At 34.7% G+C, this 14,242-nt stretch overlaps 1 protein-coding gene across 5 annotated transcripts; it reads left to right on the top strand.

The window, feature by feature from the left end:
- Positions 1–1,606: 1,606 nt before the first annotated feature.
- Positions 1,607–6,705, top strand: LOC118028553 (uncharacterized). Of its 5 annotated transcripts, none has more exons than XM_035032169.2 (2): positions 1,607–4,504; positions 5,901–6,705. In XM_035032169.2, the coding sequence occupies exons 1-2, from the start codon at positions 2,194–2,196 to the stop codon at positions 5,939–5,941; spliced, it is 2,352 nt and encodes a 783-aa protein (XP_034888060.1). In that variant the 5' UTR covers positions 1,607–2,193; the 3' UTR covers positions 5,942–6,705. The 5 variants fall into 5 exon arrangements, with proteins under 5 accessions (XP_034888060.1, XP_034888058.1, XP_073264168.1 ...); XM_035032167.2 differs by having other exon boundaries at positions 5,898–6,705; XM_073408067.1 differs by having other exon boundaries at positions 1,607–4,550; positions 5,898–6,705.
- The last annotated feature ends 7,537 nt before the right edge of the window (positions 6,706–14,242 follow it).

Genomic DNA, 14,242 nt, shown 5'->3' with positions numbered 1-14,242 from the left:
TCTACATGGCCCTCCTGAAAGATAAATAAAAGAAGGAAAAAAAAAAAGAGAGGATTATGAAGTAGTTTGAAACTTATGTGTTATTTGCATGTGGTTTCCCATTTTATTTTTTTAATAAAAAAGGTAATTAATTATTAGATGAATCTGGTCCATCTCCTAGGATCACAAGAGAGCATATCATCTTAATATTTAATTGTATCACCAACTTTGAAATAATCAAACAACAACTATGATTAAATAAAAAAAAAAGAATTGTTTTTTTAAGAGGAGAGAGAAAATTGATATTGTTTCTAATATGGCAATAAGATAGAGTTATAGTTTTTAGAACCAGACTTTCACTTGATAATCTCTCAAAAAGAATTTTTTTTATTAATTTTGTATTTGTATATCATTTATAACAAGTCAAAAAGAACATCACGATATTTGAAAACTACTGTGTTTATCTTTAGAAAATTTGGTAATTGGTTGTTAGATTTTATTCTAAAAAAATAGTTTTTTTTTAATCTTTATTTTATAAATTAGAAAAGAAAAGGAAATGGAGAACAAAAACAATATCAAAAGATGTGTTAATGGTGTTTTTAGACTGCTAGATGATATACCCGTATATATTCTAATAGTTAGTGTAGATTATATCTTATATAAAAATATGTGTGGATTGTAGAAACGTACATGAATGAAGCTATACACACACATATTTTTTTTTTTTTCTGATATACTTTTTCTTGTCAGTTTCATATTTATTTTTAATTCATTTTATTTCTTGAAAAACAAAATTGAGATAGAATTAGGTGAAATGAGATATTTTTAAAATAAAAAAATAAAAATTAATTTTGGCAAACTATAAAGATTATGTTATAATAAGATTAATTTAAGAAATTCCACTGCACTTTATGAATTAGAATGTGCAGACCATTGAGTAATTTCTAGGTTGGTAAAAATCCATACGAGGCAGAGTCCTATTCTAAAACTTGGGGGGGGGGGTAATTTGGCCTTGTCTGTGATTGAAATATTCTCTTTCTCTCTCTCTCAGTTTTCTTTGTTTTTTTGAAGAACATGGTGAAAGCTCCTCGTGCACAAACCAAGTCAACAAAATTAAAACGATCAACAACGACTCCTGTGTCATGGAGTGGGAAACGGGACGCATTATAGTTACCTACATGACTTGTTGTAAATTAGCCACCTCTTTTTTACCGTGTATGCTACCTACTCTTGAGGCTCTTTTAAAAAAACACCCCCACATATCTATATATAATATAATATATAAAATAAAAAATACAGAAATGAATAGAGAAGGGGAGAAAATTCCAACCCTTGATTGCATATGGCATTTGGTGAGCTTTTTCAAGGCAATTCTCCATGGTTGTTTGGTCAACACTGCCCCCCCTCCATGACAGAGAGGCTAGTGGATGGAGGAATTCATTAAATTCCTAGGTTGCCCTTTTATGTCCACGTCATGAATAAAATCACATGTACAAGTCACAAAAAGGAAATAGCCAAATTATATAATACTCCCCATAAGGAAAATAAAAATATATAAAAAAAACCTTAAATTCATTTTTAAAGTGAAAAAAAAAAAAGGGAGAAACAGACAAGAAGACTCCATTCCCTACCAGACCCACAATACAAAAAAGAAAAGGAAGCAAGAAACATGAAAAGGATGCCAAAACTAAAACCTTTGTTTTCAATGCGCGTGAGCTTCCCTCTCCAATCAACAGGAAGTGACAGCCAATGCAGTGGTGTTTTCGTACGTCGGACCGTGGCGTTAGAGTGCTTCTTCAAGTGTCAAAGCTAGTTCCCATCAGCATGGCCCTCTCCTGTTTCCCCCACTCGCAAATGAACCTGCGCGTTATACCACGCTCCCTATGCCACCATTGAAACACCTCTCTCAGTCGTTCATGCCTTCCTTATTTCTCTCTTACCCCATCAGCTCTCTTTCTCCTTCCCTCCCCCTCCCCCTCTCTCTCCCTCTAAGAAAACAGGCCCTTCGAGAAAGACCAGACTAAGCCAATCCCCATCTTGAAAACAATAAGAAAAGAGACCAAAACTTTGACATGGACACTCGCCGGAAAACGAAAATCCGGCGACAACCACTCCGGCAGCCTTTCCAAGCTGAATGACAGTCTTGAATCTCCCGTAAAGTTTCAAACTTTGACCATTTTTTTTGTTGAACTGCTATACATACAATATTACATAATGGCAACAAGTAACACAACAACTACACCACCACAACACCAACAAGTAGATACAGCCACGGCAGAGGAGCTAACAGCAAAGGCAGCACACAAGAGATATGAAGGTCTAATGATGGTAAGGACCAAAGCAATAAAAGGAAAAGGCGCGTGGTACTGGGCTCATTTAGAACCTATGTTGGTCCACAACACCGACACTGGCCTTCCTAAAGCTGTGAAGCTACGGTGTTCATTATGCGACGCCGTTTTCTCCGCTTCCAATCCGTCAAGAACTGCCTCTGAGCATCTGAAACGTGGTACTTGTCCTAATTTTAACTCTGTACCGAAACCCATTTCTTCAATCTCTCCAAACACTGCCTTACTGCCTTCTCCTTCTTCAAGCGGTGGTGGTGGTGGAGGTGGTGCTACCACAGTAGTGCATGGTAGTAGTAATAGGAAACGACCTGTCGTTTCAAGTTCAGGGCTTTCTGGCTCTGGTGGAGTTGCATCATCAGCGTATCCAGTGACAGCCGTTGGTAGTACGTACCAAGTAAGTCCTCTTGCTATTGTGGATCCATCAAGATTCTCAGGTGAGATGGCTATGCTGCCCCAACAGCCACATTTGATGTTGTCTGGTGGGAAAGAGGATTTGGGTGCTTTAGCTATGTTGGAAGATAGTGTAAAGAAGTTGAAGAGTCCTAAAACTTCGCCAGGACAGGCTCTGAGCAAGACCCAGATTGACTGTGCACTTGATTATTTAGCTGATTGGGTTTATGAGTCTTGTGGGTCTGTGTCCTTTTCGAGTTTAGAGCATCCAAAGTTCAGGGCTTTTCTGAATCAAGTTGGTTTGCCTGTGGTTTCAAGGAGGGATTTTGTTGGTGGTAGATTGGATGTTAAGTACGAGGAAGCTAGGGCTGAGTCTGAGGCAAGGATTAGAGATGCTATGTTTTTTCAGATTGCATCGGATGGGTGGAAGGTGAAGAGTACTGGGAGCTCTGGTGATGTAAATTTAGTGAATTTGACAGTGAATTTGCCTAATGGAACTAGTTTGTATAGGAGAGCTGTGTTTGCTAGTGGTTCAGTGCCTTCCAAGTATGCAGAGGAGGTTTTTTGGGAGACCATAACAGGAATTTGTGGGAGTCTTGTGCAACAGTGTGTAGGGATAGTTGCAGACAGGTTTAAGGCCAAGGCATTGAGGAGTTTAGAGAACCAGAATCATTGGATGGTCAATCTTTCTTGTCAGTTGCAAGGTTTCACTAGTTTGATTAAGGATTTTAGTAAAGAGCTTCCACTGTTCAGGACTGTGAGCGAGAATTGCTTCAAGCTTGCAAGTTTTGTCAATAATAAGACCCCAATTCGAAATAGTTTCCATAAATATCAATTGCAGGAGTATGGGAATGCAGGATTATTGAGAATGCCCTTGCGGGATTATGAGAAGATGAATTTTGGACCTGTGTATACAATGCTAGAGGACGTATTGAGCTCAGCTAGAGCATTGCAGTTGGTTTTGCTTGATGAATCGTATAAGATAGTATCCATGGAGGATCCTACTGCAAGAGAAGTTGCTGAGATGATTGGAGATGTGAGATTTTGGAATGATATGGATGCGGTGCATTCGCTAGTTAAGTTGATAAAGGAAATGGCTCAAGAGATTGAGGCAGAGAGGCCATTAGTCGGGCAATGTCTGCTGCTATGGGATGAACTTAGGGCAAAAGTGAAGGCCTGGTGTTCAAAGTTCCACATTGCTGAAGGAGCAGTGGAGAAAGTGATTGAAACAAGGTTCAAGAAGAATTATCATCCTGCTTGGGCTGCTGCATACATACTCGATCCGCTTTATTTGCTGAAGGACAACAGTGGCAAATACCTTCCTCCTTTCAAATGCTTGACCTCGGAGCAGGAAAAGGATGTGGACAAGCTTATAACCAGGCTTGTTTCAAGGGAGGAGGCTCATATTGTACTGATGGAACTCATGAAATGGAGAACAGAAGGGCTTGATCCTGTGTATGCAAAGGCTGTCCAGATGAGGGAGAGGGATCCCAACACAGGAAAGATGAGAATGGTAAATCCCCAGAGCAGTAGGCTTGTCTGGGAGACTTATCTTACCGAGTTCAAGTCGCTGGGCAAAGTTGCAGTTAGGCTTATTTTTCTTCATGCAACTTCATGTGGGTTCAAATGCAATTGGTCTTTGCTGAAATGGGTGTATGCCCATGGCCAATCAAGGGCAGGCATGGACAAGTTGCAAAAGTTGATATTTATCGCTGCTCACTCAAAGCTAGATAGGAGGGAGTTTTTGAGCGACGAAGATAAGGATGCAGATCTCTTCGCATTGGCAAACGGTGAGGATGATGTGCTCAACGAGGTTCTTGTTGATGCATCCTCAGTGTAACATTTTTTCCACTACTTTTGAATTTTAAAATTGTAGGATTTATTTGGATTCTTTCCACTTTATGTTTCCCTTTGTATTTCTTTACTTACTCTTTAGAAGATTTTGGGGCAGTCAGATTGGAGGAAGAGATGAATTAATAGGGATGATGTTTCTGTATGCCTAGTAATGCATAGCCACATGATCTGAGCAAGGTCCCATGTTTCTTTCTAGAATGAATTTTCGAGGTTTTGAGTTTGTGAAAAAAAGAAAAGATAAGAAAAGGAAAATGTTCTTGTTTGTAAAGGTAGCTATTTCTTGCTAACAGATTTTTCAGAATGGTAATGTTAAAAAATTTTGTTCTTCAAGTAGTCTACCCACTTTCTAAGATTGAGTTTAAACTAGAGCAATGGATACCAATCCTCTGAACATAACGTGTTAGATACTCTCATTTAAGCATGGGTGAAGCATATCTGGGTTGCGTAGGTGATGATTTTCTGAGCATGATGCGCATGACTCTATTTTAGTATATGCTTTTTTTCTGTGATTAAACCTCAATGGTTATATTCTTCACCATTATGCCATGAATGAGGTTGTTTGTTTGGTTTTTTTTTTTTTAAAGTTTGTCACTATTCTTTTTTAATTCACCCAAAAGTCCAACTGAGCTTTTGAAGTTGATGCAATTGTGGAGTTTAGCGCTTGTTATCCTATTCATTGCAATGTGGATCCCTCATTTCTTGTTTGATGATCTTATAATTCCTTGATCAACAAGCATGATTGACTGCCTTGTATAATCATTGTTTCCTTCTTGAATTTTATTGTTTTGCATGTTCGATATAATGATTATAGGGTCTGCTTGAAAACTTCTCATGTTCTTTGTGGTCCTTTATGTGCCCAAATAGGTTCCATAGAATGGGATTCTAGTTTTTGTTTTTCTCTATGAAAACAGATCTTCTGTTGAACCTTGCCACATATTTTCCATGTTATGTTCCAAAATTAGGTAAAGTTCCTGCCCTTATGAGCACCTTCACATGCCTTGCTTAGAGGTTCCTTCATCACCTCTACTCGAGCTGCTTGCTTCGTTCAATGTCGTATCGCATACAAACTACAATATCATTTGATTTCTCTGGGGATTCTTAGGCTGGTTCTGCTCCTTTCTTATTTAATATTTTTTTATGATGCATATAATTAGGCTTCTTTATGATGCAACTTGAATCAATATGCAAGTCTCTTACTTGGGTTCGTGATTGTAACAATCTAATCTGGGAAGATGATGATTTTCCACTTGTCAGGAACTTTGACCTGAGTGATAGTCGTTATTAATTGAACCTGTAGATATTATGCTAAATTAGTCTTTGTGGTGGCAGAAGAGCTCGACAAAGATATTGTTGAACTGGAGAAACCACCATAAGATTGTTGGAGGTTAGTACAATGCCATGGACAATGATTAAAGGTGGAATTCCGCCAGAAGAATCCAAAGACTTCACTTGAAATTTTTGGAAGTGAAATGTCTGTTTGTAACCAGAGGTTGCTTCAACAAGCTGGTTTGGTGAATGGCGAGCCAAGTACCTCTACGTGCATCAACAACCTCGGAAGGACCTGAAAGAACACCTTTCTAGCTAGAAAAGCACTTCTAACTGTTATCTCCTGGTTTTGTGTCTTTGGGAAGGTGGAGACCCACCATGAAAGAAGTGGAAGTCTTTTTCCCAACTTTGGTTGTCATGGAGGGGGGAGGGAGAGAAAAAGAGAGATTAGGGTTTTTCCCATCAAATCATCTTTCAGGTAACTTATCTTTTAAACATTCCAAAGCTTGTGACGTTCATGCAGGGTAATTGGGCAAATGCTCCCCATAATTGCGAGAAAGGTGTTTAGAGGACCCAAAACAAATGAAGACTGTCGGCATGAAGCACTGCAAAAGATGCTTGAGAGCGATTCTTCAACAAAATCAAACTACGAATTCTATTGCCCCGTAGCTTTAGCTGATCAAGTTGGAAAAATATAGTTTAACAGCAAGCAGTAGATTCAATCATCCTTAGTTTCATTATGCAATTCACCGATGATATGTTTAGAATTACATGCTCATTGGTATCGAATTGTTGTTGCTTCTATTATTTTTTTTCCATGTGCATGTTCCTGAATCTAAAACAGATTATAGATGCTTTGTACATTTGTTAATTTTATGTCTGCTAATAGAAAAGGGATAAGATGTCGTCTTGTTTGTCCGGGATGCTATCACATACAGGCGGCCTTTATCTACTATAATTATTCATGCTGAAGGCACTGGAACATCAGTGCTTGATATCGGAGGAATGGGATGAACCTCGGCTCTGTCAAAAGACTCCACATTCTGTGTTTGTGCTGGCCTGGGATGGAAGTTAGTGTCTTATATATAGTTTAAGGAGTGAACATGAATCCTGCAGTTAGCCCTCAAAGATCTGTAATGCTTGCCAGTAAAATTTATCCACCTGTTACACGTTCGTGTCTTCATCCTTTTCCAAGGCATGGTTCCAAGTTTCATATTCAAGTTTCATGTCTAAATTAACAGCAGAAAATACGAACTTATACCGCATCATGGCAAGGGCACAGGACATTAAACTTTCCATGATAATTGCTCAACTTGAATGTCCATTCAAAGGCATGCTTTCATAAATTTACTCATCAGGAAAAACTAGGAGAGGGGGGATTTGAAACTTTGAGCCACAACATGAGAAATGAAACAAAGACATGGAATTTAACAAGAGTGCTGTTTCAACCAATTTTTACTACAACTAAAGCGGTCTCCCAATTATGGAATGTAATAATTTTACCACCTTGCAACTTTTCATGGTAACCACTGTATTGACTTTACAAGGAAACTATCCACTTATGTCAACATATTCTTCAAAGCACCCTATACCTCTCTCTCTCTCTCACTTGATGAGTATGGGATTCACCCACCCACCTCCAAAAACAAACAGTAAAAAGGTGAAAAATGAAGTGAGGTTTTCACTTTCTGGTAAGCGAATGAAGAGAGTATGAAAGTAGTGTGGATTGATGAGTATGGTATTATTTTTCCACTTTAGGGTCTTGTAGTAACTCATTAAGTGGAGAGACAGAAATTCTTGTCGGCAAGGCATACCAATGCTGACCGCTCACCAACTAAGATCTCTCCTCTAGAGCTTTTTTCATTAGCATGGTATGCTTCACTCCACTCAATTTTGGGTTAAAGGGAAAAAGAAATATAATGATTAGTAGAGGACGACACCCTCTCTTTATACAGGAATCTTCCCCTCTTCCAATGCTCCTCATTATACAAACTTCTTTTTTCCTTTTCCTTTACCCTTGTTCTTGTATCCGCAACAGGACTTATTTTCTTCGATTATTCCTATACCCCAAAAACAAAAAACAATTTGCACAATGAATGATTTTCCTTGTTTTCTATACGACTCTACGTGGTAAATGGTAATTTGGTTCATATTCTACTATGCGCACAGTTTCACAATATTATATAGAAAAAACCAAACTATAACATTTTGTGCAATGCCTTCTTTTATTTACGGAGAAAGACCACCAAGGTTTTGTTAAATCTAATGATAAATTTTCTTGGTCAATCTTCTTTCCTTTTTTTTGTTTTTTTATAACCATACACTCACAAAAGGAACCCAGATAGATAGGCTTCGTATATATTCTAAAAAATAGACTTGAAATAACTCTTTTAAAAATAAATAAAAAAATATCGATATCCATTGTGTGAATCAGAGTAATTTGAAGGTGTAATGAGACTAATGTAAGGAGAAGGAGGGTAAAAGTAAGGTGATGTTGGCAAAGCAAGATTTAGAAGAAGAAACACGAAATTTGCAGCACATTGCACCTGTCATGATGTTGCCAGAATTACCTAGCCCGATCGCTTGCCTCTACATTTTGGTGAAATGTCAAGAAATCAAATTATAATAAAAACGACTCTCGCACGATCATTAGTGATGGTAGTTGGATTAGGCTTTAAAGAAGTACAATAATTTCGAAGCCTTTTTATCTCAAATTTGTTTCACACACAGAAGTATCATTTGGAGTTCTTGAGAAAGATCTTCCTTCTCTCTCTCTCTCTCTCTCTCTCTCTCAAAATATTTTTTCGTAAATTTATTTGCACGAATACGCATATCTGTTCGTTGTCAAATTAACCTGAAATATAAGTTCTAAATTAAACTTTATTTCACTGTCGTCGTGATGATTCGTGGTCCACCCTTTTTTTTTATCCTGGGACACAGAGAGGTCAGCTTCTTGGGCTTTCAACAACGAATTAAGTTAACATAATACCCTGCTTTTAGAAAGAAAGATACCGCGGTTCTACTTTAATTTCACTGTTCTTTCACATGGTATACTGTTTTTGTCCAGAATAATTTACAAGCTTATCTTAGAAAATAGTGCCAAAAAGTGTTCTCTCTTTATGTTTTTTTTCATCAAACCCTAATTTGGCAGGTTTCTTTATATCATCATGTCTTTATTTATCGTCGTGCAGGTCCTTCGAAGGTTGTGCTCCTAACTCCTAGCTTACATAAACCCATTGTGCGTGTATTATACATAGAATTGCATGTATAAAAATGTGTACTCGTATGGACAAATTTGTACGCGATCAATAGCTGGGAAAGATGGGTAGATAGAGATTCGAATCCCAAATTCAACCAAACAAGAATCGTAGAATTTGCTAAAATATATTGGAAAGAAATTAAAATATCGAATTAGATCTACTTATTTTCCTATAACCTTTTTGGCCCTTGATTTATCTTGATCTTTACGTACAGATTGTTTCATATATCGAAATACAAAGTGGGAAGAAATGATAGTGGTAGTACTTTTGCAATCATTTCAGTTTTATTTTATTTTTTAACCTTAAGAAAAGAGTCAATGACATACATTATCTCGACAAAGAAAAAGATACTTTGGTCATTTCTGATATCGCAGCAATTACACATATTAAGTTACAAACGACAATGGATAGGAACAGATGATTTAGATGGGTTTTAAAGGAGCTTTATGCATACAGCGCGATTTGAGAATATGACAACCAGATGAGATTTAAGAATTTAAGGAAGTTTGAACTTCCCAGAGCCCAGGATGGCTGGATCAATATGTTAGGACTCGATCTCCTCATGCCTGGAATCAATTTTATTTTATAATATATGGCCTAAAATCATGTTTTTTGAATGGAGGATTATGGCTGTGAATAGACACATGAACTGTCAACGCTGCTAATGAATGTCACTTAAATCATCCCACCATGTCCCAGGACAAGCTATAAAATAAACCCTTCGCACCATGTAAATGTGGTTGAATATATATATATTCACAAGTAGATATTGTCTTTCATATTTATACACTATTTAAGTAGGTCTCATTGTACTCATCTTATTCATGTCAGAATTAAAACTTAAAATATATAATTTTATGAATGGAACTAATCAAACAAAAAAAATCATTTTGAATAAAACAATGGCATAAATAGAACATAAAACTTCAAGTTGAATAACTCCTCTCTTTATTACTTGAACCTACCTTCGGGAGCATTTATTTGTTAGTAGTTCGGAGTAATATATTATTTTTCTTTCTTTCTGTTTAGAACATCAACAATATCATAAATTCTAAAATAAAAGGAAAAGATAAATAGAAAAGCTGAATTTTCAAAATAGGAGCAATTTGAGACGGATCTAGAGATCCCGTGCACAAAAAGATGTCAAAACAAGTCTTATTCATATTGGATTTCGACCTAAAAAATGGTTGGATGATCATGGACACTCCATTACTGGATGGACTTGGGCTTTAAGGAAGTTTTAAAAATTAGTATAATTTATATCAATTGGATTATAGCTTGTTAAAACAACTATGCTCGTTTGCACATGCCCCATATCCCATAGGTAAAAAGGTTCAAAAAAAAAAAAAAAAAACCCTGGAGATTGGCGGGTCATTATTGAGGATTGTCGCTAGATTATGGACATTGCTCATAAAATAAGGATAGTCGTGTCTAGGAAACCTATGTGCTTTTTAATACGTGTAATATTCGTACTTATAGCCGATGGAGAGTAGATATGCATTAAATTCATTATTTATCAAAATTGCATAGGTTCATTTACAGTTTTGAGTGACACAATGTGAAAAGAAGATTATTCAAGGCGCCATCAATTTTGTGAAGTTAATTATGGCTGGGAAACCGAGGCACGTGTCACAATCATGGCGTTTTATATATAGCTCCCCAGCCCGTACGATTGGTCCACCACCAACAAAAAAAAAAAAAAAAAACTTTATTGTTATTTGATTTATTTGGAATCGCAATACTCCCAGCTGAACCAATTAACATTCGTTGTACTACATAATAATAACGTGGATACAAAAGCTGTCATCAGTAGTTGACCTCTGGTCGTGATTAAAACATGTTCCTGTTTAAAGCCCAGGACTCGGTGCTAATAAAGGCATCTTATATTGTCCTCTACCGGACCAACGATGAATATAGTAATTTAGGGATGATGGAATATCCCCTTTATAACCTAAGATACAGGATCTTCCCTGATACAGAATAATAATGCATGCCACCTCAACATCATTCCATCCTGTTTAATTTCTTTAAATATTGATTAAACTTTCTCGATAATAATAAAGTGTTAGTGTTGGATTTTGTATCACAATCTATTTTTTAAAATATTGTTTTCCATCTAGAAAAAATTGAAGTTGAAAAGTGAAATGGTTGTGTTGCCTGGCAATAGAAAATCTGAAAGAATAACGGTGAGCACAAGAGCCCGCCGAAGCAGGGACATCAGCTGGCGGGGGAAAGGGACAAAGTTTTGAGCTAAAAATTATTTCTTTTTCAAAGAATTGGGAAGTCACGTGGTCAGCTAAAACTGCTGCGGTTTAATGATGAGTTATTTGTCAATGTCCGTACACATGACGACGCATTCACTCTTCCAGTGACGTCATTCCTGAAAGATTTGAATAGAGAGGAAATCTTGAAAAGACAAAACAAACCTTGATGGTGTTCTGTCTGTGTGGGCAGGCGGTGCAAATGCAATAACCAGTATCAGTAGCCCACCGAAACAAAACTAGAATGTAATTTTCGTGTTTTTTTTTTAGTTTGTTTGGAATTGTGATTATGATTTTTTTAAAAAAATATTTGTTATATTAAAATATATAAAAGTAATATTTTTTTTTTTTTAAAAAATTATTTTTAAGATTATCATAATAAAACGATCCAAAACATAAAAAAATTAAATTTTTACAAAAAAAAATTATTTTTTATAAAAACATGGTTTGGACCGCGTTTCCAAACATTAGATAATTGATATTTGTTGGTTTTTGAATTTTTTATTTAAAATTATATTAAAATAAAAATTTTTATTTTTAAAAATTTATTTATGATATTAGTAAATAATCTGAAAAAATTTTAAAAAATAAATTAAAATTTTTTAAAAATAATATTATTATTTTTAAAAATATATTTTTAAAATAAAAAGCTAACACGCTTTTTCTTAATTAATTCCATATCCTTGCCGAATGAAAAAATTTTCTTCTAGTTTTTCTTGTTGCAGGGGTAGCTTGTTTATTCTTCTATTTTTATTATTATTCAATCTACCACGAAATCAAGCCTCGAACTTGTTTGTTCTTTTCCTTAAAATGATGCAATCCTGCGTTGAAACTTGTTGGATAGTAATTTACTATACCTTTAAAAGTTTTAGTAGTTTTAGTATTGGATAATACCATCGATAAATTATTTTAAAATAACGAAAAATGGAATCTCATTTAAATAGAATCATGGTAAATTTTAGATCTCAAACAGCTATCAAAAGATAATTTATTAATTAAAAAAACAAGATAATGATATCAACAACTTGATCATGATGTATTCAAATTTAAAATAGAGAAATGCATATCATAATTAATCTTAACTATGTAGTAGAACAGACTGAATTACATTTAAACATGTGGTCCTACAAATATTTAAATTTTAAACAACGAAGCACTCACTTAAGTTATTTCAATAATAAATCCTATTCAATCAAGTGAAGACAATTTATGAAATAAAATATATATTATTTGGAAGATTACTATGTTTAATATTAAAAATAAAAAATTATTATTTTAATATATTTTTAATTAAGAGATATTTTTATAAAATATTACATTACCAAACAGGCGTTAAATCGCATGACTTTATAGGTCCCCGGGCTAAAGAGTAGGACTTTGATTTGCCTAGAATGAATGAAGGCATCTTGACAACAGGAGAGTCTCATCATGGTGTCTACTGTATAAGAAATCTTCGAGGTTAAGTTGCCTAATTAAGCAATCTTTTGTATAATTATATCAAAACCTCCATCAAGATTAACACTAATACGGTCACTGGTCATTAACAAGTGGAGAGTGATTCCTACGTGCGGGCACCCGGCATGAAAGCAGCTGGGATCCCCTGTGACCAAACTCATACGACAACGCGGGTGGGATTGGTCATCATCTTCATCTTTTTATTTTTTTTCATTTCTTTCAATTAATTAAAGTAATGTTTTTTATATATATAGTTTCAGTTGAAACATAGTTTTCTCAAACAACGAAAGAAATGATTGCTGCCATCCTCTCCACTTATTTCATCTGCATTATTGTTTTTTCAAGTTAATTTGATTTTTAAAATATTAAACTGGTAAGTATTAAATATTTATAGTATAGAAGGGATTTAAAGATATAAAAATAATTTTTGGATAATTTTTTTTCTCTATTTAAAAATTAAATATCTAAGTTACAAATTTGCCATCATAAAATTTTCATCTAACGGTCTCTAACAATTAAAAAGAAAAGTGGGGCAGTGGGGTTTACGGTTTCTTTAATGGGCTTTGTTTAAAATGTGGGCTTGATCCAGTTGGGCAAATCTATCTTCCATTAACATAATTTGATTGGGCACTCTTATTTGAATCACTTTTCCCCATACACTGGGTTCGGGCCCATGATTCACTGCATAACAGATTAAAATTAAATCATTGCATGAAAAAATAAACGAGTTGCGTTTTTTTTTTTATGCATAATATAAAATATTTGAAATAAAGGTTAAAAACTTGACCTGTGCATTAAATTAAATTACTCGACCACTATATATATTAATAAATTAAAAAGAAGTTGATGTGATTTCATCATGTCTCAATTAGATTTTATTAAAAAATAAAGATGAAAGTATACTAAATGATGAAATTAAAAAAAAAAATTTAAAAAAAATAAGTAAAAAAAACCGAGTGAATCTTTAAAATTGGGTCAAACTTTTAAACTCGTAAAATTTAAATTCAACCATGAAGCTCAAATCTCAACTAATTTAATTTTAAAAGATAAAATTATATATTAATTCAAATAAAATACCACCTACCCAAATATAATTCATGCATCAACATTTAATGTTCAAAAAACAATCGCAATCTAAAAAAATAAACTCATAATTCAACACAAATAACCAGATTATTTCAAACCTTAGGGTCATAAAATATTTGGAGTGAATTGCACTTTTTAATTAATTAAAAGTGAAATTTAAAAATTAATTTTATTCTTATAAACCTATAAAATACAAATTCAAGTGACTTACTTTAACAATCATAACTCTTAATCTATAAGTCTGATTTGGACAAACAACATATCAAATTAAAGAATTCGCGGCATGCTATAACCAAGAACAACATTCTGGCCATAACACTAATCAGAAGATTAGATTTTAGTGGCC

The sequence above is a fragment of the Populus alba genome, chromosome 3 (genome assembly GCF_005239225.2).
Source record: "Populus alba chromosome 3, ASM523922v2, whole genome shotgun sequence".
Lineage (NCBI taxonomy): Eukaryota > Viridiplantae > Streptophyta > Magnoliopsida > Malpighiales > Salicaceae > Populus > Populus alba.
Note: the sequence above shows the minus strand (reverse complement) of the source record. Positions and strands in the feature narration are given on the sequence as shown.